General features: G+C 60.8%; 6 protein-coding genes across 6 annotated transcripts; 3 read left to right on the forward strand and 3 right to left on the reverse strand.

The window, feature by feature from the left end:
• Window positions 1–189: 189 nt before the first annotated feature.
• On the reverse strand, window positions 190–3,056 carry D7B24_006420 (uncharacterized protein; the record flags this gene model as incomplete). The annotated part of the gene is made up of 4 exons (XM_028640551.1): window positions 190–1,722; window positions 1,776–2,174; window positions 2,310–2,690; window positions 2,946–3,056. 4 exons carry the CDS (start codon window positions 3,054–3,056, stop codon window positions 190–192), a joined length of 2,424 nt encoding a protein of 807 aa, XP_028495302.1.
• A 653-nt stretch (window positions 3,057–3,709) lies between these two features.
• DAL2 (Allantoicase) lies at window positions 3,710–4,841 on the reverse strand (the record flags this gene model as incomplete). The annotated part of the gene is made up of 2 exons (XM_028640552.1): window positions 3,710–4,680; window positions 4,751–4,841. 2 exons carry the CDS (start codon window positions 4,839–4,841, stop codon window positions 3,710–3,712), a joined length of 1,062 nt encoding a protein of 353 aa, XP_028495303.1.
• Window positions 4,842–5,160: 319 nt separating this feature from the next.
• On the reverse strand, window positions 5,161–5,475 carry D7B24_006422 (uncharacterized protein; the record flags this gene model as incomplete). Its single annotated transcript, XM_028640553.1, has 1 exon — window positions 5,161–5,475. One exon carries the CDS (start codon window positions 5,473–5,475, stop codon window positions 5,161–5,163), a length of 315 nt encoding a protein of 104 aa, XP_028495304.1.
• A 715-nt stretch (window positions 5,476–6,190) lies between these two features.
• On the forward strand, window positions 6,191–7,021 carry D7B24_006423 (uncharacterized protein; the record flags this gene model as incomplete). The annotated part of the gene is made up of 2 exons (XM_028640554.1): window positions 6,191–6,287; window positions 6,369–7,021. 2 exons carry the CDS (start codon window positions 6,191–6,193, stop codon window positions 7,019–7,021), a joined length of 750 nt encoding a protein of 249 aa, XP_028495305.1.
• Window positions 7,022–11,697: 4,676 nt separating this feature from the next.
• On the forward strand, window positions 11,698–17,663 carry D7B24_006424 (uncharacterized protein; the record flags this gene model as incomplete). The annotated part of the gene is made up of 2 exons (XM_028640555.1): window positions 11,698–17,361; window positions 17,445–17,663. 2 exons carry the CDS (start codon window positions 11,698–11,700, stop codon window positions 17,661–17,663), a joined length of 5,883 nt encoding a protein of 1,960 aa, XP_028495306.1.
• Window positions 17,664–19,682: 2,019 nt separating this feature from the next.
• Window positions 19,683–21,241, forward strand: D7B24_006425 (uncharacterized protein; the record flags this gene model as incomplete). The annotated part of the gene is made up of 2 exons (XM_028640556.1): window positions 19,683–19,798; window positions 19,864–21,241. 2 exons carry the CDS (start codon window positions 19,683–19,685, stop codon window positions 21,239–21,241), a joined length of 1,494 nt encoding a protein of 497 aa, XP_028495307.1.
• Between the last annotated feature and the right edge of the window lie 553 nt (window positions 21,242–21,794).

Consider the following 21,794-nt stretch of genomic DNA (forward strand, 5'->3'; position numbering starts at 1 on the left):
CTTCCTCGCAGTCGCCAAGATTCATGTCGTCGTCGCTTTGCAATTGTACTGACAAACGCCTGCCGCGCCGCCCCCGGCCCTTCTATTCATCACCACGCCTAGCTGTGCACCACAGAGGCAGCAGGCAGCGAGCTTCACCCCGCGGGCCGAGCCCAGCCTAATGAGTCTTTAGGTCCTGTCGTTATCTTTCTACACCTCCTCGTTCTCCCAGTCCTTCTCGCTGAACATGGGACCCTTCCGTGCCCCACTCGCTTCCAGCTTGGCCAGAAACTCTGGCGGCACCGTCGGGATGTACTTCCTCTCCCTCTCCCGGTTGAGCCCGCCAAACCCGGCCCCAAACGAAACGAGCATGTCCGTGACGCTTGGCAATGAAAATGGCAGCATCAGCGCCGGGTCGAGCAGCAGATTTTCCGGCACATCCTCCTCCTCTTCCTGTGGTCCGTCGTCCGTGTGGGGGGACTTTTGTTGTTGCTGGGGCGTGTCGGCTTCTGCCGCTGCCGCCGTCTGCCCCTTGACCGGCGTCGCTGGGGCGCTCGGCGTCGTCTTGGGAGGCGCCGGTGACGCCCCACGGCTGTGGCGGTTCTCCTCCTTGCGCCGGTCGTGCTCCTGCTGTATGGCGTTGAGGTACTTGAGCGCGCTCTTGGGCAGGCCCTTTTCGCCGACCTCGGGTCTGTAATGTTGCGCCGCGTGGATGAGCTGCTGCGGGCTCATGCGCTTGAGCTGCTGCAGCGTGCCGACGAGCGCCTCGAGATCGTCGGCGTCGAGGGACGAGAAGACCTGCAGCCACTGCAGCAGCTGGATGACGGGCGCGAGATGCCGCCGTGCGGCGTCAATGGTCGTCTCGCCCGTGGACCGCGTCTCGCCGCCCTCGTAGTGTTCGGGCTGCCTGTTGTTCGTGCGCGCCCAGTCCTCGAGCAGGGAGACGTTCATGCGGATCTGCATGGCTTTTGTGCGCGCGAGGTATTTGCGGTTCGACATGATGCGGTTGAACAGCTCGGCGCCGATCCAGTACAGCAGCTGCGATGTAATCTGCGATGTGATGACCGAGTGTATGTCGTAGAGGTCGAGGACGAAGAGCGTCGACGACAGCAGCGACGTGACGTTGCGCGGCGCCGGCTTGGCCTTTTGCTTGGGCGACGGCGGCCGGAAGCGCTTCTCGATCGGCTCCTCCTTGACCTGGGTCTTGCGCTTGAATATCCTCCACTCGTTCTGAAATGTAATGTTCTCGAACCCGGGAATCGTCTCATGGTCGAGCATGGCGGCGTCGAGCACCTTGTCGAGGCGGCGCTCGGCGTCGCGCACGATGAGGATGAAAATCTCGTTGATGAGCTCGGCGAGCTGCGCCTGGAACTCGCCCGTCGCCTCCATCAGGCCGGCGTCCTTTTTGAGGTAGTGCAGCAGCAGCGTCGCGTTGGAGATCCAAAAGGCGAGGATCGTCATGTCCCACTGGTACTCCTCGACCACGTCGTTGATCTTGTCCATGGCCGAGATGAGCAGCTTGGCCAGCAGGTCGGCGCTCGCGTGGTAGTGCGCGTACCGCGCGCTGAGGAAGATCATGTTGGCGGGGACCGGTTTCTGCGTCGGCGACCGTTGCGGGCGCATGTTGGTGATGACAATGTCGAGGATGCGGTCGAGCTCGTGCTCCTGGAAGACAAACATTTGGTCGTGCAGGCAGCGGCTCCAGTCAAACTCGGGCTGCTCTTCCTCGAACTCATCGGGTTCCTGCAAACGCTGTCAGCAGTCTTTCTCCCCTTGTCGATCTTTTTCTTCCGTACCTCTGGCTGATCGTCGATGCCGACATTGCCGAGGTCGACCTCGAGATCACGCGCGCTGTCCATCATCATGCGCCTGCGCATCTCGTTCTCGGCCATCTCCTCTTCGAAGCGGTCCTGCTCGAAGCCCGGGTTGTAAAAGTCGTCGGTCCCCGCGTTGCCAATGTTGTAGCCGCTGTCGTGGAGGTAAAAGGACATGTCGCTGTCGGGCGGCACAAAGTCAAAGGCCGTGCGGCCCGACGACGTCTTCTGCTCGGGCGACGCGCCATTGTCGAGCAGCATCTTGGCGATGCCCTTGTGGCGGTTCGTCATGGCCCACATGAGGGCGCTCCACTGGTTGCGGTCCTGGCGGTCGACGTCGGCGCCGCCGTCGATGAGCGCCTGCACGACGCCATCGTGGCCCTGTGTGGACTGTCAGCCGGCTCGCCCCTCTCGCCTCTGGCATTCCGGTTCGGGTCGCGAGGACGCCACGTCTGGTGTGTCTGGTCAAGGGGCAAAGGGGGAACGGGGATGGGGCAAGGGGGAGGGGAAACGTACAAAACAGCTGGCATAGATGAGGGGCGTCGTGCCGTCCTCGTCGGCCGCATTGATATCAAGCAGGGCCTTGGCCTCGCCGCCGAGGAGGCGCTCGATGCGCTCGACGTCGCCGTTGCTGGCGGCCATGTTGAGGGCCTTTTGCAGCATGTCGCGGCGCTCGGCGTCGGACAGGGCGTCGTCGGCGAGGATGGCGGCCTCGTCGCCAAAGCTCGGGGCCGCCTGGTGGGCGGCCTGGGCGGCGAGCATCTCCATGAGGCGCGTGTCGCTGCTGGCGGGGCCCTTGGCGGCGGCGGCGTCGTCGTCGTAGGCGCGGTCGTCGTCGAGGGTCAGATCGGTGAAGGACAGCGGTTTGGCGAGGATCGGGGACGTCAGGAACTGGGACTGGCCTGTTTTCGCCAGGGACACGCCGTGTTAGCCCGACTTGCAACGTGTGTGTGTGTGTGTGTGTGTGTGTGTGTGTGTGTGTGTATAGTCTTCATTCGTCTCCTCATGCCGGGCCCCTGTGTTGGAATGAATGGGTGGGATTGGGATATTGGGGGGAGGGGAGCAAGGGAAAGAAAAGGAGAGGCAAAAGCGGACAGAGGGAGGGTTCAGAGACATGCCTTGCCAGCCATCATACATCTCGGTCTCCTGGACCAGATCCGTCGGCCGCTGTCTCCTGTCGTTGAGGGAGGTGGGGAGGTCGGCGGGCAGCGCGCGAGGCATCTTGTGCTGCTCGTGTGCGCCGTTAGAATCCCCCAGATCCATGGTGGATGGAGGGGTGGCGTGGCGTGTGGACGAGGGTCGGCATAGGCGGTGGGTGGGTCTGGGTGATCGTGATGGGAGCTTGTGGACAGTCGCTTCAACGAGTTCCGTCGGAAGAGAGCTTCGGACCGGGACTGCTTCTTGCTGACGAGGCGTGCAGTTCGGCGACGTATCGTGTTGTGATGCCCTCGGGATGCCAATGTCGAATGTCAACCGGGGCATCCAACGATGGGGGGGGGCATAGTGGAATCGACGCTTGATGTCACTTGGGCAAGGCCCCACTTCTGATGACCCGCTGCAGCCACTGCCCGCCAGTGCCACAGACGGTCAATGCCGTGCCACAGACAGTCCATGTCTCGTCGTTCGGTCCCAGATGCACGGTGCCACCCATGCTGTGAGAGTGCTGTGAGACGCCTGCAAGGCTGAGCCAGGCCATATAGAGGCGCAAGCCAAGGCGACCCGAAACATCAATCTGAGGCACCCCTTTCCATTCCGCTGGATTGCTTTTCGCCCTGGACTCGTATGCGCATCAATTTTCTTCACTTTCTTCATTGGCACGCGTGGATACTATTTCTCATGGATGGATCGTGGATGTAGGCTCATAAGTACTCCACGCCCCTACAACACAAGACGCCCTGACAGCTAGCCAACCCCCTTCATGCCCGCTTGCCGTAGACACGCACTCGCTTGACACCGCCGTCGGGAATGATGACGAGCTTGACGTGCGTCGTCACGGCATCCTTCAGCAGGCTGTCAAACTCGTGCTCGAAATCCGCCTTGCACTTGCTCGGCGCCACGAGCGCCTGCCAGCCCTCAGCGTCGACACCAGGCTCCCCGCTGCCCTCCCACTGAATGGCCTCGAGCTTGACTTGCTGCGGGTAGTTGCCGCGGAAGTACGCCGTGTCGACGAGCAGGCTCTGCACGCGCGTCGGCGCACCCAGGCGGATGATGGTCCAGTCGACGTGGTCCTTGCCTCTCGAACGCGCCGTCTCCCATCCGTCGCCCATGTCCTTGCCGCGCCCCGGCAGCAGCAGGTTGTCCTTGGTGCCAAAGTGCTGATCGCTGCACGAGATGGCGACGCCGCCGTTCTGCGCCGACGCCAGGTCGAGGATGGCCTCCTTGTCGTCGGGGAACACGGGCACCGCGTGGCCGAAGAGGCGGAACCGCGCAATGCCGCCGTCGGGGTACATGTTGAGACGGACGTGCGTGTACTTCTTCGTCGTGGGCACGTCGAGCTTCCATCCGAAGCGCTGCGAGGGACCGCACTCCTCAATGCCGAGGATCGTCTCCCACCCGCCGCGCTCGCCCTTCCACGAGACGACCTCGTCATCGTTGAGGTTATAGACGCCCTCGACCGAGATATGCGGCGCGTGGTTGCCATTGAAAAAGGCCGTGTCGACCTCGATGCCCTCGACGGTGCCGGAAGCGACACCGAGTCGGAGGATGACCCAGTCGAAGGGCGCCGTGTTGTGGCGGCGCGTCTCCCATCCGTCGTACCAGGCACCCGTGTACACCATCTTGCCGGGCTGGCGGATGGGCGGCGTCGGGGTGATGAGGTTCTGGGCCTCGGCGAACCATTCGTCGGAGAAGGCGAGGATCTTGCCGCCAAGCGTGCCGGAGACGAGATCTGCCCGCATTTGTTAGCTGAGGCGAACCAGGGGGAGACGGTCCGTCAGAGACCAGCGGCGCATGCATACCAATGGAGCTGGAACGGAAAGTCGTGTCAATGTCGTCGGGCGCAATGCGCGTCGCCTTGATCGACTCGAGCTTATACTCCTGCGAGGCCATGGCGTCGGTGGTTGTGGTGGTTGTGGTGGTAGTGGTGATGTAGTGGGGGAGGTGTTTTGTGTGGGGTTATCTGATGGTTCGATCGATAGACAGCACAGCAGCAAGATGGTATCACAAGAATGAGCAATGCAACAATGGCAATGGTAGCGAGGTAAGAAAGGAGAACGAGGCAAGACAAACAAGTTCACTGGCGATTACGGCGAGGTTTTAGGCCTTGTCGGCCACTTCCGACACCGGTCAGTCCCGGGTCACCTCCAGCGCTCTCGACCCCTCGACGCGACCCCTCCAACCCCGCCGCTCCACATCGATGCCGATGGGGCTACGGGTGTTGGGAGGTTGTCCCATGCTGCACCTGCCCGCTTGCCCGCGGGCGCGGCGCAACGCGGGGTGACTTGAGCATGGAGATGGAGGCCTCGAGCCAATGGGTGCGGCCGCAGATGGCTTCATTTGAGGCCGGAGGGTGCGCCGTCGGCGTAGGGGCAGGTTGCCGGAGGCGGCGTGGGGAGCAAATGTTGGTGCCGAGGACGATAGGTGACTCGAGGGCCTGCCTCTCTGAGGGGGTCTGGCGGTCCAGTGCTATCGGGTGATGGCGCGTGCTTGACGCGAGCAGTGGGAGGATTGGAGGTGTTTGCATGGTAGCCTTGGGCTGCCCCGCAGCACGGCTCAGCGGCTTTTTTTTCGGCGCCCGAAGGGAGTGGATTTGCTGATAGTTACACCATCTCATCAGGTGTCATAACGGAGGGACAGGCCCGGGGGCGTTCTGGGGTCTTTATATCCACGGGGATCCAAGGCTGATGCACCAACTCGACGCATGGGCTCCATTGTCGGCAGGGTCCGATCGATTCTCTTTATCTCTTGATCGTGGAGAGAAAGCTGGGGTCATGCAAATGACACGGACACGGAACTGAGACGGTTTTGCGAGTCGGGGCAGACCCAGATGAAGCTGTCGATGCGTTTGTGCTTTTCGTTTCATTTCGGTGTTGCCACCCACAGTCTGTAGTGGAGATGGAGAAGTTGAATTGCCATGGTTTGCTGCTGCTGATGTTGCGACTGTTGCTGCACGCGACCCAAAGACCCAAAGGCAAAGTCGGCACGCACAACAATGACGGCAGGTGCAGCCAGAGCACCTCATTCCCCTACCCCGCCACGAGCGTGTCCAGGGGGGGCAGTAATGGCCGCCTGTTGATTGGCTCTCTGACAAACCCAGCATCATCGATGTTTTGATGAAGTGAGCTTGACATGAACACGACTGACCGACTTCCTGCCTGTCAACCGCCGCCTTACATCTTCACTTTCTAGCTCTCACATCCATCGTCTGCCTCTGTCCAAAGCGATCACCCATTCAAAATATGCCTGAACACGAGCCCTCGGCCACGACGCCGCTTCTTGGCGGAATACGTCGCTCACAGCCAACAACAGCCAAGATCTGGAAGAACCCCATCCTCGGTATGTCGCTGTATCGCAAGCTGCCTCAGACGCTGCTTCGACTGTTTGTGACGTGAAGATCCAGCAAACTGACCTCCCTAGATTGGCCCGGAATCACCGCCCAAATCCTCATCCTCGCCCTCGTCGCAATTATCTGGTCCTACATCCTCGCCCACCCCGTCATCCTTTTCACCGGCCACCCCCTCGCCCAGTCGCTGGCCATTCTCATCCTGACGCAGTCCGTCCTCGTCCTCCAGCCGACGCACGACGCGGCCCAGAAGCGCCAGGGCCAGCGCGTCCACGCCGTCCTCAACCTCGCCGCCTTCCTCCTCCTCGTCGCCGGCGTCACCATCATCGAGGTCAACAAGTTCCGCTCCCACGGGCCCCACTTCCACTCTCTCCACGGCTACCTCGGCGTCCTCGTCGCCGCCCTCATCGTGCTGCAGTACCTCGTCGGCTTCACCATGTGGGCCATCCCCTCGCTCTACGGCGGCGAGGACCGCGCCAAGGCCGTGTGGAAGTACCACCGCGCTTCGGGCTATGTCCTCTACGTCGCCCTGCTCGCCACCGTCCTGACGGCCGTGTGGACCGACTACAACAGGAACCTCGCGCGCATCCCCGCCTGGCTGCTCATCGTTGTCGAGGCGGCGCTGCTCGGCGTCGTCGTGCTGCGGGTCAACCGCGCGAAGCTGCCCTTTGGCGGCCAGAAGGATCAGGGGACGCAGGTGACCGTTGCCGGTGGGGATGAGGAATAAGTCTCCATTCCTCCCCTGCTGTTTTTGAAAGGCAAAGGCCCCTATTCCTCTGAATGGGGGCCAGGAGGTATTTACACGAGGACTTCGCTGTGTGCGCGCGTGGTTCGTGTGAGGTATGAGTCTCTGGGTTACTCTGAAGGGGCATATCATTTCAAGTTTGAGTTATCGGCATCCACATTGGTATCATTTTCCTCGGGAACAGGTTTGGTTGAAAGCAGCGGTGGATTCTGCCGCCTTAATGAAGTACAACTATCAAATTAGCAAGCAGGCATTATTGCGTTCATTTTCGATAAATATTTATCACTCTCCAATACATACAACCCAGGGGACGCAGCCGTCCCCCCCCTGAGATGAAATACGCACCATCATCATGCCGTTGGTTCCAGGGACCCGTCGATGGTTGTTGGCCATGCCAATGGGGGCCCCCTTTCAGAGGTCGTACTATTGACAGGAAACTCGTATGGGCAGCGTTGCGCGTTCCACCCCAATACAGGATTCAGGGTCACTTTGGCAGATGCAACCGGGCACCATGGCTGGGTTGATCCGGAAGGGGGGGGCATGTTCATGACCCCTCCCTGAAAACCCGCCCACGGGGTCCTATATCATGTTTGGCATATAGCCTCCAATGGTCGTGGACAGAGTCATGTCGGGGTACTGGAAAGTGCATGTCCGGATGAGAGGGTCATCTTGGCGTGTTCATTTCTGTGGCAAGGCATGCTCGCGCCCATACTTCGTATCTGGCCTCGTTGAACCCCCCCCATTCACAGGGCCGTATATTGCGCGAGGAAAAAGATCGAGGCCGTGCAGTGGAGGTTGTCCAAGGCTCGGTGAGGCGCCGCTCGATTATCCTCAGCGCGCGTCCACAGTCCACCATTTGAACGGATGGTAGGCGGAGCTGTTGGGATCCACTGATTTGACATGAGAAACAAGCGAATTTGATGGGATATGGTCTACACCGACAAAACCTCACAATAATGTAATCATGACCTCATCATCGCAAGTATACCAGAAAGACACGAGTTGTGAGGAGGGGGGGGGGGGGAGACGATAGCTTGTTCGCAGTCCACGTCAGCAACCAACTCGATGTATCTCGGCCCGATGAATCGCTGGCATGCGCAAACTCCACGATCGTGGCTGCGGTGGTGACTGCCGCCTCCGCGCCTCGCGACCTGCTATGGTGATGGCCGTCTCCCGGCAGATCGTCTCGAACAGTTTCCATCATCACTAGTGCCGAAGCCTTTGGTTCGCTGACTCAGTCCAGAGGACCTGTTTCTAGACTAGCGGTTCCGTCCGGTTTTTTTTTCCTTCTTCTCTTCAGTCTGATCAGTCGGAAGAACAGGGCCGCCACGCGACGTACGTTCACATCCCCCCCCTACCGCCCGTCACGCTACGCCCGTTGCGTCGCAAGACTTTGATGGGCGGTGGACGGCAAGACGAGCTCGGGAGCTTGGGAGGGCAGGGGTGGCGGCTCGGCGCCGCCCACGCCATGTCGCACCCTCTACGTCATGTACGGCGATGCCATGCCTTTTGCTGCAGGGGGTGGTGGTCATGCGCCTGGCCAACGGGAGGGCGTCGCCGGGGGGCGCCAAGGCTGCATCGGACAGTCTCTGATCATCGGAGCTTCAGGCTCACGGGAATCCATTGCGACGGTTCGGTGAGAGAAGAAGAGAATGAGATGGAGATGTACATGATCACTGGGGCGCGAGCCTCCATGCCATGCGACGGTAGTGGTGGGCCGTTTCCAGATCGCCTGGCTTGTCATTGTCCCACCACCACCAGCGGCCGGCAGGCAGGCAGGCAGCAGGCGGGCAATCAAAAATCACGCCCCCAATCTATCAAGTAAAACACAATGCTTTGCTGCCTTTTCAGCGCACCGTCAGTGGGGAGTCACGCCAGTTCTTTGACTCGCGGGGCTGTGAAACCGGGCAGTCTTCAGCGCGATCCAATTGATGCTTGTGAAGAAACCTGGTCAGAGACACAAATGTAAGGCTTTCGTTGGGACGACTGGCTCTGTCCATTTGCGTGTCGGGGATCATGCTGAAGAAAGGCTGGAGGGGGCATCCCGTCAAGATGCCGCGTGTCCTCGTTGCCTTGTATTTCGGGGGAGGTGGAACATCAACCTTTCGATTGCCATGGCGCGGTTGACCAGGACCTGCCAGTTTGGATAGCGTCGTGACGGCATGCGGAGGAGAAGGCCGGTCGGTCGTGTCAGCGTTCTTGGCTCCCGGCCACGCGGTTCAAGCATTTCTTCATGCTGCACTGCACGTTCGTCTCCCTGGGGCGACCACATCTGGCGACCAGAGGGAAACTAGCGATCTGAGGAAAATAACCATTCCTCGCGCGGCGACGGCGGAGGTTGCCGTTCTGAACAGCAGCGGACAGCAAGCCCGGAAGCTGGACGATTCGCGACGGAGCAGTTGGCCCTCTGCGACCGAGTCGGGGCCTCATTCGACACATTTGGGATTCGGAGTCCCAAGGCAGATCGGCGATGATGGACGCCTCTCGGATAAAGTGTCTGGGATTTGCCAGTACTCGCCGTCGAGGCCACTAGTCCTGGATCCTGGGCGCGCTTCTCTCTCTCACCGTGGCTGTTAGGGGCGCCGCGGCGTTTGCTGGCCAATGTTCCAGGGGAACAGGGGGGGGGGGGGAGGAGAGAGCCGGCACGTGCAGGAGGCCCACAATGGGAAATCGAGGTCATGTCGCTGAGGCCAGAAAGAGAGAGTCCAGAACACCAGCGGCCGCTGGCTGACCCCACTGTCTGGGGCGACCTCCTTGTACAGCGCAGAGGCCTGTCGCGTAAGCCCCTCGCCCGCCCTGGACAGCGATCGTGATCGGGCGGCGGTTGTCGTGTAGTCTATCTCGTGTACATGTAGTAGGAGGGGGGCCAGGATGACGGCCGCACGGTGGCTGCTCGCGTTCGGAATAGGGGGACCCTATTTTTGCCTGCTAGCGAGTACGTGGTATTGCTAGCGAGGATGGGGGGACTGTGCAGATGGTACGATGGAATGCATGCGCCCGTCGGATCGGATTGTGTGCTTGCGAGGCATCGATTTGTTCAAGATGGCGAGTGGAGGGGGGGGGGGGGGGGAGGGAGGGGGAGATTGCCTGCCCTGTCCTAAGTATGGTGCCTGGTGAAGAACCGAAGAACTGCTGCGTGTCTGAAGCTTGAGCCCTTGGGGCCAGGCGGAGGAGAGGCTGGCCTGGCTGGCTGGCTGGCCTGGCATGGCGAGCACGCACGCACGTTCAGAGGCAAGACAAAGGAGGGAGAGACCGTAAATGCCTGTTGCCAGCCCTGCCAGTTCTGCGGTTGCCCGCCCATCTGCCCTGTTTTTGTTCGTCTGTTGGCGCTGCCTGCCTGAGGGGGCGAGGCAATCGGCCTGACAGGTAAGGCACGCTTCTCTGCGACCCTGTCCTACCCCAGGCACCTAGGTAGGCACCAAGGTAGGCACCTAGGTAGGTAGGTACTCTGGGTACCTTGGGTGGTAAGTAAGGTAAGGCACCTCGGGTGGTAAGTAAGGTCAGGTACCTCGGGTGGTAAGTAAGGTCAGGTACCTAGGCAGGCAGATAGAAAGAAGGCCCCCGATGGAAGACCTACTCTACTGGCAGCGGATGAGCGAGAGAAAAATGGAAAAAAACAAAAGCTTCCGGATCGGAAGCGATCATCCCATGAGGGAACGCGTCCTATACCTGTTCCTGTTTTCTGGTTCTGCGGCCCTGCCGAGAAACGACCAGTCAACCTGTGAGGGAGACGAGGGATCCGAGTCAGACACGTTGTTTGACAGGCAAGCTGAGCGACAAGTCTCCTACGTCATTTTCGTCGCGGGCCTGACAAGAGCGACACCACCCACGGGGACTGGCCGCGCTCCGCACTTTGCACTAACGAGGGACTTGCGCACCAGCGGGCACTATCCTATCCACCTCGCACCGTCTGCGAGAGGGCAGCAGCACCTAAGCACACCAGCACCTGAGCACCTGAGCACCTCAGGGCCCTGCAAAGCAGAGCAGCACTGCAACGAGACGCTGACAACGCATACCTGCCAAACCACCCGAGAGTCCTCTTGAGCGACTCCTTTGCCTCTGGCCCTGGCCCTGTCACCACCACCACCACCACCACTACCAACCTCGATCGCATTCTTCCCACTCCTCCTCCTCCTCCTCCGCCACGCCTCACTGCACCTGCAGCCTGTGTTTTTTTTTAATTCCCTCGGGGCCTGCTCACCACGCAGCCCTCTTCGCCACCTTCGAACTACTGACTTGATTGCTTCCCTTGTTCACCAGTGTGAGAGCGACACACGCCCAGCGACGATACTACGAGACAGCCGGCTTTGTATCGTCTCTCTCGTCACCGCTTCGATACCGACCTCTCTGTCTCGCCTTCCGTCTGATTTCCCCCTTCGGCGCTACGACACGCCACTGCGCTTTGGACGACAGACTTTCTGCACGCTCGTGTAGCGTCGTTCTCTCTATGAGGAATGCCCAGCCTCAACTCTCCGGGAGACAAGAAAGGCTCGTCCTTTGCGCGACGGATTAGCCTGCCCCGACGATCGTCTTCTTCTTCCGATACCACGACGACCCCCGCGCCTGCCGCCTCCGCCGCCGAGCGCAACGCGCCCCCGCCGAGTCCTCGTCATGGAATAGGCGCCGAGTCGCCAGCTGCTGCCAAAGCGCGACCAGCCATGCCCACACAAAACTCGCAATACCCTCCGGGCCGCGGCCACCCAAGCCCAAGCCCGCGTACCGTGAGCTTTGCCGATGACCTCGCCACTCGCAAAACCGCCAAAGCCGGCCCACCGAACCAGCACCCGCCTACGAACACCGAGGACGTCTCTCTACCCCACGTCGACTCGCAGCAGCAGCTCAACCAATACCGAGAACAGCTCGCCCGCGATCTCGAGCGACGTGAGCTCGCCAGCAGGAGTCCCGCCACCGACCGCGCCAGCAAGAGTCGCGTTTCGCCGATCCAGGAGGAGGCTGTTGCTGCCGCTGCTGCTGCCGCTGCCGCCGCCGCTGCCGAACATGTGACAAGCGTTGCGTCCATCTTGAGTTCGCCCCATGCCTTGAGCTCTGGACGGGCCTCTGTCGCGTCTACGGAATCCGGCAACACCATCCGCGGCGGCATGACCCCGGGCTACGTCGCCGCCACGCCGTCGTACCCCTTCCCCCGGATGACGACGCCAGGCATGGGCCCGGGCTTCATGCACCGTCCTTTTGCCAACCTCTCGCCTTCGACTCTCAACTTCATGTCCCAGACCATGTCCTTTGACCACTTTGCCCACGACAAGGTTCTGTCCAACTCGTCGACGCCGGCGTCCACCATGACGTTCCACCCCTCAGGCGCCACGCAGCAGCAGGACTACGGCGATTACCCCACGCCACACCTCTACGACCTCTCTCTGATGCTGGGAGCCGAGCCCGGCTTGGAAGCCTGGTGGGGCACCGTTGTCCAGATCCTGCGCGACGTGTACAAGGCCGAGAGAGTGACCCTCGCCGTGCCAGCTGACAGCACAGATATCGAGAATGTCCCGTGGGGTCAGAAGGCCACTTACAACGAGCATGAAGAGGATGAACTGAGCCTCGGCTACATGGCCCGCGGCAGCAGTCTTGTGCCCAGCAGTGCTGACGAGCTCTCGCAAGCCACACCAGCCTCAAACGACTCGTTGCGGCCACAGTCCCCAGCACGGCCCGGATTACACAGTCGCCATTCCTTCACCTCGTACGAGAACATTCGAGACCCTGCAGCGGCGGGTACCGCGCAACAGCCGCCGAGCCGTCGACCCTCCCACTTGTTCCGGAGCCAGAGCTACTTCCCGCCCGGCCGCACGCCTGATGACTTCCAGCACGGCAGCCATAACCTGACGCTGAACCAGGCCTCCCTGGCGGAGCACAACGCCGAGGACGAACAGGCTCCTGGCTGGGAGGAGCCTGCCGGGTATCCCAGGGACGGGAAGGGCAGAGTGCTCCCTATGCTGCAGGCTCTTGATTTCGAAGCCGATCCGCTCATCGACCACAGCGGCATCACGAGGGTGCTCGAACGAGGCAAGGTCATTGCCCTGACACGCAGCTATCCTTACCTGCAAAACCTGCCGTCAGACCCCCCCGCCACGAAGCCGGGTGATCCCAGTCCCGGGTCCGCCAAGGCACCAGAAGCCGCGGCGAAGAAGAAACGGCCGAAAAGACCGCTGGGCGAATCCAGCACCACCAAGCTGTCCATGCTCCTGGGTGGCGCCGCACACCTCGGTGCTGAGAAGGCTCCGCCGTCTAGCAAGATCTCGCGTCTTGATCAAGAGAGCCCGAAACCTCTGACGCCGCAGTATGAGGAGTACGAGCAGGCACCGCCGTCGCCGTGGTCGCAGTCGCCCGCCCCTTCGCCTGCCATTCGATCCGACACGAAGGAAAACCCCTTTTTCGCCGACGCCATGGTGGACGAGGACTCCTTCAACCCCACCTCGGCACCAGAAGACTACACTGCCATGCCGCCGCCGGAGGCTATCGGCGTCGAGAACTCGTGGACCGTGCTGCACATCCCCTTGACGCATCTGCTCCTCTCCGAACCTCACCGCCCGTTCAAGCTTGATAACGCCGCTTTGGAGCACAAGTCACACAACCGGGCACCGCACATCGGCAAGGCCGAGGGCCAGCCGCCTACGCCGGATGGCTCACGCCGGAAATCCAAATCGACACCCATTGCCATTCTTTCGATTCTGACGCCTGTCTTGCCATACCCTTCTAATCTTCGACACTCCTTGGAACATCTCGCGCCCCACATGGCGACGTCATTCTCACTCGCTCGTCACTACACCAACCTCGAGACTGAGCTCGCCGGCATGCAACGGCGACGGCCTGCGACGGCCGGCTTCGGCGCCATTCGCAGCGATGGGCGACCACTGATGAACCCCTCGACCATGGCGAGCTTCAATTTCATGTCGTCCGAGGACATGGCCATGCCCAACTCGCTTGCAGACAGCCTGACCAGCCCCAGCGATTACTCCGGCCTGTCCAAGAGCGCGACCGGATCGCCCAGCGGCACGCCCAACTGGGACCAGAGCTCCCTGGGGATGGTCATGGATGCCAGGACGGGCTCGAGCCCGGCACAGACGACTGGCGACAGCTACTTTAGCACGCGAACAAAGTCCAACCTCTCCAAGGCTGAGTCCACATCCAAGAGCAGCATGTCGAGGTCTCGGAGCGGCTCCAAAGATTCACCACCGTTGGAGAAACGTCTGGTCCGGCAGCCTTCCGGCAGAATGGCGCCCCAGGAGGGTACGCCGCGACCCGACGCCCACGCGAGGGAGGCTGCGAGCGAGGGACGAGCGTCGAGGAAAGGGTCGCTGGCCGATGAGGAGCCTGCAGGGGTCCCGGAAGCGCGGGCGATGAAAACGCCAGAGGCAAACCAGTCTCGCCACACGCTTTTGCATTCCTATGGAGCCGATTTCGCGACCAGCTTCCAGTCGCTCCCCCCAAGCGCCAATGTTGTCAGCCAGCCCGCTGCTTACAACCCTCCCTCTCGCGGCGCGTCCATCTCGTCCGGTCCCGTGGACATGCCGCCGCCGTCCGACCGGCTCAAGGGCCTCATGCTCGATGCCCTTCCCGCCCACGTCTTCGTCTCTCTGCCTCAGTCTGGTGAGGTTGTCTGGGTCAACAGTCGCTATCTGACGTATCGCGGTCAAACCGTCGCGGATCTGGCCGCTGATCCCTGGGGTAGCATCCACCCAGAAGATCGTGACGATTACCTGAAGGCGTGGGGTCATTCTCTGCGCACGGGGGAGCAGTTCTCGAGAACAGTCCGGATCAAGCGATTCGACGGCGCCTACCGCTGGTTCTATGCCCGGGCTGTCGCCTCCAGGGACAAGCGGGGCGTGCTCATGCAATTCCTGGGTTCGTACATGGACATTCATGACCAGCACATTGCCGAACTCAAGGCTGCGCGACAGGAGGAGATCGAGACGTCGGAAGCCAAACATCGCTTGCTGGCGAACCTCATTCCTCAGATCATCTTCACCGCTACCGAGGACGAAGGCATCACATTCGCCAATGACCAGTGGCTGTCCTACACGGGCCAGAGCTTTACCGACTGTCTCGGACTGGGATTCATGGACTTTGTGCACCCAGAAGACCTAGCCAAGTGCCAGATCCCCACAGACCGGCCACCAACTCCGATGCCACACAAGGGTCACTTCAGCAAAATGTCGTGGGGCGAGCCGCCACTCGACAGCCCTCACCGGACGCAGACAACCCCAGCGGCCGATTCGAACATTCGAGGTGTCCATCAGGCCCTCTCGCGCAACAACAGCTCAAGTAGCAGCTCCGTATATGAGTTGCCCACAGCTGACCTGACAGAGCTCGCGAGAAAGGGCATCATCAAGGTCTCCACAGACAGCAACGGCAGACTTTCATACACGACCGAGGTCCGGCTTCGCTCCAAGAAGGGCGCCTACCGCTGGCATCTGATCCGGTGCGTCGAAATCGACAACATTGACTTTGGAAGCGGCGCCAGCTCCTTCTTCGGTTCAGCCACAGACATCAACGACCACAAGCTGCTCGAGGCTAAGCTCAAGGAGGCCATGGAATCGAAGAGCCGGTTTCTCAGCAACATGTCGCACGAGATTCGCACCCCTCTTATCGGAATTTCTGGCATGGTCAGCTTCCTCCAGGATAGCGTGCTGAACGAGGAACAGCGGGACTATACGAACACGATTCAGACGAGCGCCAACAGCCTTCTCATGATTATCAACGACATTCTCGACCTGTCCAAGGTCGATGCTGGCATGATGAAGCTCAAGTATGAGTGGTTCCACACGAGAGCCCTGATCGAGGACGTCAACGAGCTCGTCTCGACCATGGCCATTGCGAAACGGCTCGAGCTCAACTACGTCGTCGAACAAAACGTCCCGACGTGGATCAAAGGAGACAAGGTCAGGATCCGACAGGTGTTGCTCAACGTCATTGGTAATGCCATCAAATTTACCTCGGAAGGTGAAGTCTTCAGCCGCTGCAGGGTGTACACTTCGGAGACGGCCATGCTCATGCCCAACGAGATCATGCTCGAATTTGCCATCATCGACACGGGCCGTGGCTTCACAGAAGAGGAGGCCGAGCTTATTTTCAAACCATTCAGCCAGATCGACGGAAGCAGCACCAGGCAGCACGGCGGTAGCGGACTGGGCCTCGTCATTTCTAGGCAGTTGGTCGAACTCCACGGGGGTGTCATGGAGGGCACGGCGGTTCCCGGCAAAGGCTCAACTTTTACGTTTACAGCCCGTTTCACCCTGCCGACCGAAAACGACCATCCCGATGGTCCCGTGAGCCCGGGAATCCTGGCATCACAGCCGAAGCCAAAGGCATCGTCATCCGAACCGAAGCACCCGGCCAGCAGACGCCTCAGGGACGAAGCCATGGCGCGGACGAGCCCCTCGACTGACGAGGGCACGACCTCGACAGCTTCTAGCGGCAGCTCTGTGCCGTCCACCCACTCGGGGCGCTCGCAAGGCACCGGGCGGTCGTCCGTGTCGTCGATCAACGTGGGCCTCGTCCACTTTAGCGAGGCCGCTCGCGCGAGCGGACAAGACTTGTCGCAGATGAAACTGGAGATACCGCCAAGCGACACGTCCAGCGATGCCACGCCAACCAACGACTCGAACAAGATGCTGGGCGCCACGGAAGAGTTCCGACCTCCCATGTACTCCATCCTTATCATCTGCCCCCAGACGCACAGTCGCGAGGCTACGACCCAGCACATTGAGCAGACGCTGCCCAAAGAGGTACCACGTCAGATTACGGCGCTCAAGTCCATGGTGGAGGCGGATGCGCTCATCGGCGGCGACGACCCTGTGCACTTTACGCACATTGTCCTCAACCTGCCCTCGCCCGAGGAACTTGTCGCGACGATGACCAAGATTGAGCGCAACGTGGTGACGGACAAGACGACGGTCCTCGTTCTTTCGGACACGGGTCAGCGGCAGGCCGTGATGAAACTGGTGGCCGAGTCGAAGCGGGAGGCGCTGCTGTCGGAGGAACGCGTCACGTTCATCAACAAGCCGGTCAAGCCGTCCCGTTTTGCCGTCATCTTTGACCCCGAGAAGGTGCTCGACTCGAGCATCGACCGCAACCGGTCGACGGCGCAGCGCATGGTGGAGAGCCAAAAGGCCAGCTACGAGGAGATCGGGAAGCGCATGGGCAACAAGGGGTACAAGGTGCTTCTCGTCGAGGACAACTCGGTCAACCAGAAGGTGCTGCAGAAGTACCTCAAAAAGGTCGGCGTCGAGGTCGAGGTGGCGGCGGACGGCGTCGAGTGCACGGATATGGTGCTGGCGCGGGGCCACGAGTACTACTCTCTCATTCTGGTTCGTTCTTCCTGCCCTGGTTCTCTCTCTCTCTCTCTCTCTCTCTCTCTCTCGCTCGCTCTCTTTACTGACCGTCGTGACAGTGCGATCTCCACATGCCGCGCAAAGACGGCTACCAGGCGTGCCGCGAGATTCGAGAGTGGGAAGTCAACAATCGGCTGGCGCGCATGCCCATCATTGCCCTGTCGGCCAACGTCATGTCGGACGTGCAGGACAAGTGCGTGGCAGCCGGGTTCAGCGACTACGTCACCAAGCCGGTGGACTTTATCAGCCTCAGCAGAGCTATGAGCAAGTTCTTCTGAGCTTGTTGGGACGATGACATTTTTTTTTTCCTGTTCATTTTGCCGCGACTTTGATTCGGTTCGCATGGCAAGCGGGTGGGCACGCGCGTTTCCTGTTCGCCATTCGGCATCACTTTATGCATGGAGGGAGAGGGTAGGGAGGGGGCAGGGAGGCGGAAGAGCTGAAAGAGTCCAAGGCCGATGGGTCGAGGTTACATGATCAAACGTACGGGATACGGGGGCGGGGGCATTGGGACGTGGGATAAGGAGGGTCAAACAAGGGCGTACGGCGTTGTTCACTTTTCATGCCTCTTCGCCTGTTTCATTTCTGGGGGTTTCTTTCTTTCTCTCTGTTGCTTTTTCTGATAATTCCAGGTCTGTTGGCCTCTGGCTTCTGTACACGAGAGCAGAGTTCCAGGGGGCAGGCGGATCCTTGGGTGTACTAATGCGTATGAGGAGGGAAGGGGGGAGAAAGGGCCCAGGCATGTGGGCAGCGTCCAGGGCGGATGGGGGGGGGGGCTAGAGAGGCACGTGGAACGTGGAACATGGCATGATTAGAATAGTGGCAAAAAATACCCATCCGGTTTCTGCGCGCGCTGCTTCTCTTCGGTATCGTGATGATGGGGGGTCAGGTAATGGGAGTTCGAGTTGGTGGTGATCGGATTTCGCGAGTAGCCGGCAGAGAGATGTGTCCAGCCCACAGCATGGAGATGGGCTTCGTTCTGGGTCGATCCCTGAATTCCTTTGCTTCAGGGAAGTGCATAGGGAGTCGTAGTCTTGGTCATTGTGAACGTCGACATGATGCTATGAAGTTTACTTGGAGGCTCTCTTAGGCACCTCACCTGTGGAGTAGGGGTTTCCAGCGGGCATTGCGGTGTATAGCAGCCTGATGAACTACATGTACACTGACAACGGGCCCTGTCAGTACCTAGGTACCTACCTAAGGTACCAGCCCCAGTGGGTGGCTGCCCTCTGGCAGAGCGAGAAGGAGGCGTCGGGTGAGGCGGCGCCACAGCGGGGATGGCTCCTGCCTGCCGCTGTGCCTGTGCGTGTGCCTGGGCAATGAGCCCGTCGTGTGCCGCTTGCCCGCTGTAACTTTTGCTGTGAACGCACCATCCGTGGTCTCACGGGCTGTTCGGCAAGGCCTCTCTTGGCCTTCGACGCTGGGCCCCTTTCTCCTACGCAGGGCTGGCGGCCGTGGAGAGCCATTCAAACCGCCCATGGTTGGGAAGATACCAAAGACCTTTTCACCTGCCTATCTGATGCTGGGTCTCCGGGCCCTGGTCGCTGGCCCGAGGGGGGGTCCGTCGCGTCATCCAGTGGGCGGATGGGGTTGGATGATTAGCTTGCACGCTTGCACGCTTGCACGCTTGCACTCGGAGGGACAGGGCGGGGGCGATCCCTGGAGAATCAAGGTTGAGGTGGCTTCGAGTAAGCTTCTTTTCTTCCCGCGCCCATCCTGTCCGAAAGCGATATCCCGTACTGATCTTATCGGGCGTCGTCACGACCGTGCGCGCGCGCGCTGCATCCGAGGAACCTGTGGCCGCTGGAGAATGCCATGGACACGAATTGTCTCTACGATGACTTGGCAGACGCGATACCAGCCATACCCAAGGACAGGATCATTGACACTCGGCGTGAGCGTCCAAGCCTTCATCCGGACCATTCTAACCCCCCCCCCAGCCCTTGGCCATGGCCCGCCGACGACCCCTCCCGAACGTCGACCTTCCCGATGTAGCAACTGCCATGACAAGCCCTGCCGATCCGCACGCCGCCGCGGTGGAACGCCACCAGGGGAGGCGACAAAACATTTCATTCACCGAGGGGAACCGAATCGAGTGTAACCTTGCTTTGTGGAGGGAAGAGAGAGAGAGAGAGAGAGTGCACGCAAGAGAAATCATTGATAAATAACATGACTCCCCCCCCGCCGCAACCCGTTGCCATGCCTCTGGGTCAGGTCTAGCGAACACTGCCATTCCTGTCGATCCGTCCCGCCGACGGCTTCTCACACACACACACTTCGGTCCCTCGCCCGCAGCCATGAAGTTCTCCCACACCGCGGCAGCCCTGCTGTCGCTGGCTTCTGTCACTGCCGCCGCGCAGTGCAAGCCCAAGATTGAGTCCGAGGCGTTCCAGGCCGAGATCAAGACGGAGAAGTGCGTGCGCCCCCGTCCGCCTAGCCATGGTGCTACCATGTTGGTCTCATACTGACGTTCTGCAGCCTTTGGTCTCACCTCGTCGCCCTCAACGACATTGCCTTCAAGGTCGGCGGCGGCAACCGTGCCTTTGGCCTTCCCGGCTATGCTGCCTCGGTCGACTACATCTGGTCGCACATCTCCAACGTGACGGCGACCAAGGCCTGGAAGCAAGATTTCCCCGCCTGGTTCGGCATTGTCAACTCCATTTCCTTTTCTGTGGACGACAAGGACTACTACATCTACGGCATCTCGTACTCTCCCTCGACCCCGAAGGAGGGCATCACGTCCGAGATTGTCCTCGGTCCCGCCGGTGCCGCCGGCTGCGATGCCAAGAACTACGAGGGCCTCGACGTCAAGGGCAAGATTGTCCTGACGCAGCGCTTCCGCTGCCCCACGGGCGGCACCCTCGCCGGCCGCGTGCGCCCTGCTGCGGCGGCCGGGGCTGCGGGCGTCATCATCTACCACGACATCGAGACGCTGCCCACGGCCGGCTCGCTTGGCGAGGTCAACATGAGCGCCTACGTGTCGACGGGCTTCATCCGCAAGGCCGACGGCGAGGCGCTCGTGGCGCGCATCCAGGCTGGCGAGAAGGTCGTCGGCTTCTTCCAGCACGACCAGCTCGTCGAGGAGCGCATCACGCAGAACGTCTTTGTCGAGACGGAGGAGGGCGACCCGCACAACGTCATTGTGCTCGGCGCCCACCTCGACTCGGTGCAGGCGGGCCCCGGCATCAACGACGACGCGTCGGGCTCGAGCCTGATCCTCGAGGTGTTCAAGGCGCTGCAGAAGTACCGGTTCAAGAACAAGGTGCGGTTCGCGTGGTGGGGCGCCGAGGAGAACGGCCTGCTGGGCTCGCGGTTCTACACGCAGAGCCTCGAGGCGCCCGAGGTCGACGACATCCTGGCCTACCTCAACTTTGACATGGTGTCCAAGGGCTACTTTGGCGTCAGCGACAACGACGGCAGCACGCACGGGTCGGTGGCGCCGCGCGGCTCGGAGACGATTGAGGCCATCTACGTCGACTGGTTCGAGAGCCAGGGCCACGTCGTGACGCCGGCCGTGCTCACCAACGGCAGCGACTACGCCTCCTTCTGGCAGGTCCTCGGCAAGCCCTTTGGCTTCCTCAACACGGGCACCGGCGTCGCCCAGGACCCGTGCTACCACCAGGCCTGCGACACGATTGACAACCCCGACCGCGAGACCATCACCGTCAACGCCAAGGCCGCCGCCCACATGCTGTCGATCCTGGCGGTGAACGGCACCGAGATGATTCCCAAGCAGACCGTCAACGCCACCATGCTCAACGACCTCCGCGCGCGCCACGTCGGGCCCGAGGTCATTGACATTGCCGAGCTCGAGGCGCTCGGCGAGAGGCATCTCGGCTGCGGTCACGATCTGTGAGCGAGGTGGCCCGAGGCGGAGAGGGGCGTCAGAGAAGCCACAGCATCTAGGTGTAGCATAGGCCGTTGTCGTTGGTGTTGCATGGGCGTTGTCGTTGGTGTTGCACGGGCGTTGTCGTTGGTGTTGCACGGGCGTTGTCGTTGGTGTTGCATGGGCGTTGTCGTTTGGTGTAGCATAGGCATGGCGAATGAGAGATGATGATGTTGATGACCGAAGATGCCCAACTGAAAACATGCGCTGTCAGGGTTGTTCGTCCCAATGGTTGACTGCGTGTACGTCCTACGAGAAAGCTGGAGCCAGGTCGCATCGAGATAGGAACAGGGCCAAGCCGACCCATCATTTTGACTGGGTCTTTACTGGACCTCAGCAGCGCAATGGATTCTGATGGAACGTCGCTGGAGTTTCGCTGAGGAAGGATCGACAACCCCCTCCATGGCGGTTGCGACTGCCTTGTTTCCCATTGCATTGCCCCTCACTTCTCCACGTGATCACGGCAATCCACCACGTCTGAACAAAAGCACAACGAAGACGAGCTTCATCTTGCAAGTCATCT

Source organism: Verticillium nonalfalfae (assembly GCF_003724135.2).
Source record: "Verticillium nonalfalfae strain VnAa140/NRRL 66861 chromosome Unknown scaffold_45, whole genome shotgun sequence".
NCBI classification, from domain to species: domain Eukaryota; kingdom Fungi; phylum Ascomycota; class Sordariomycetes; order Glomerellales; family Plectosphaerellaceae; genus Verticillium; species Verticillium nonalfalfae.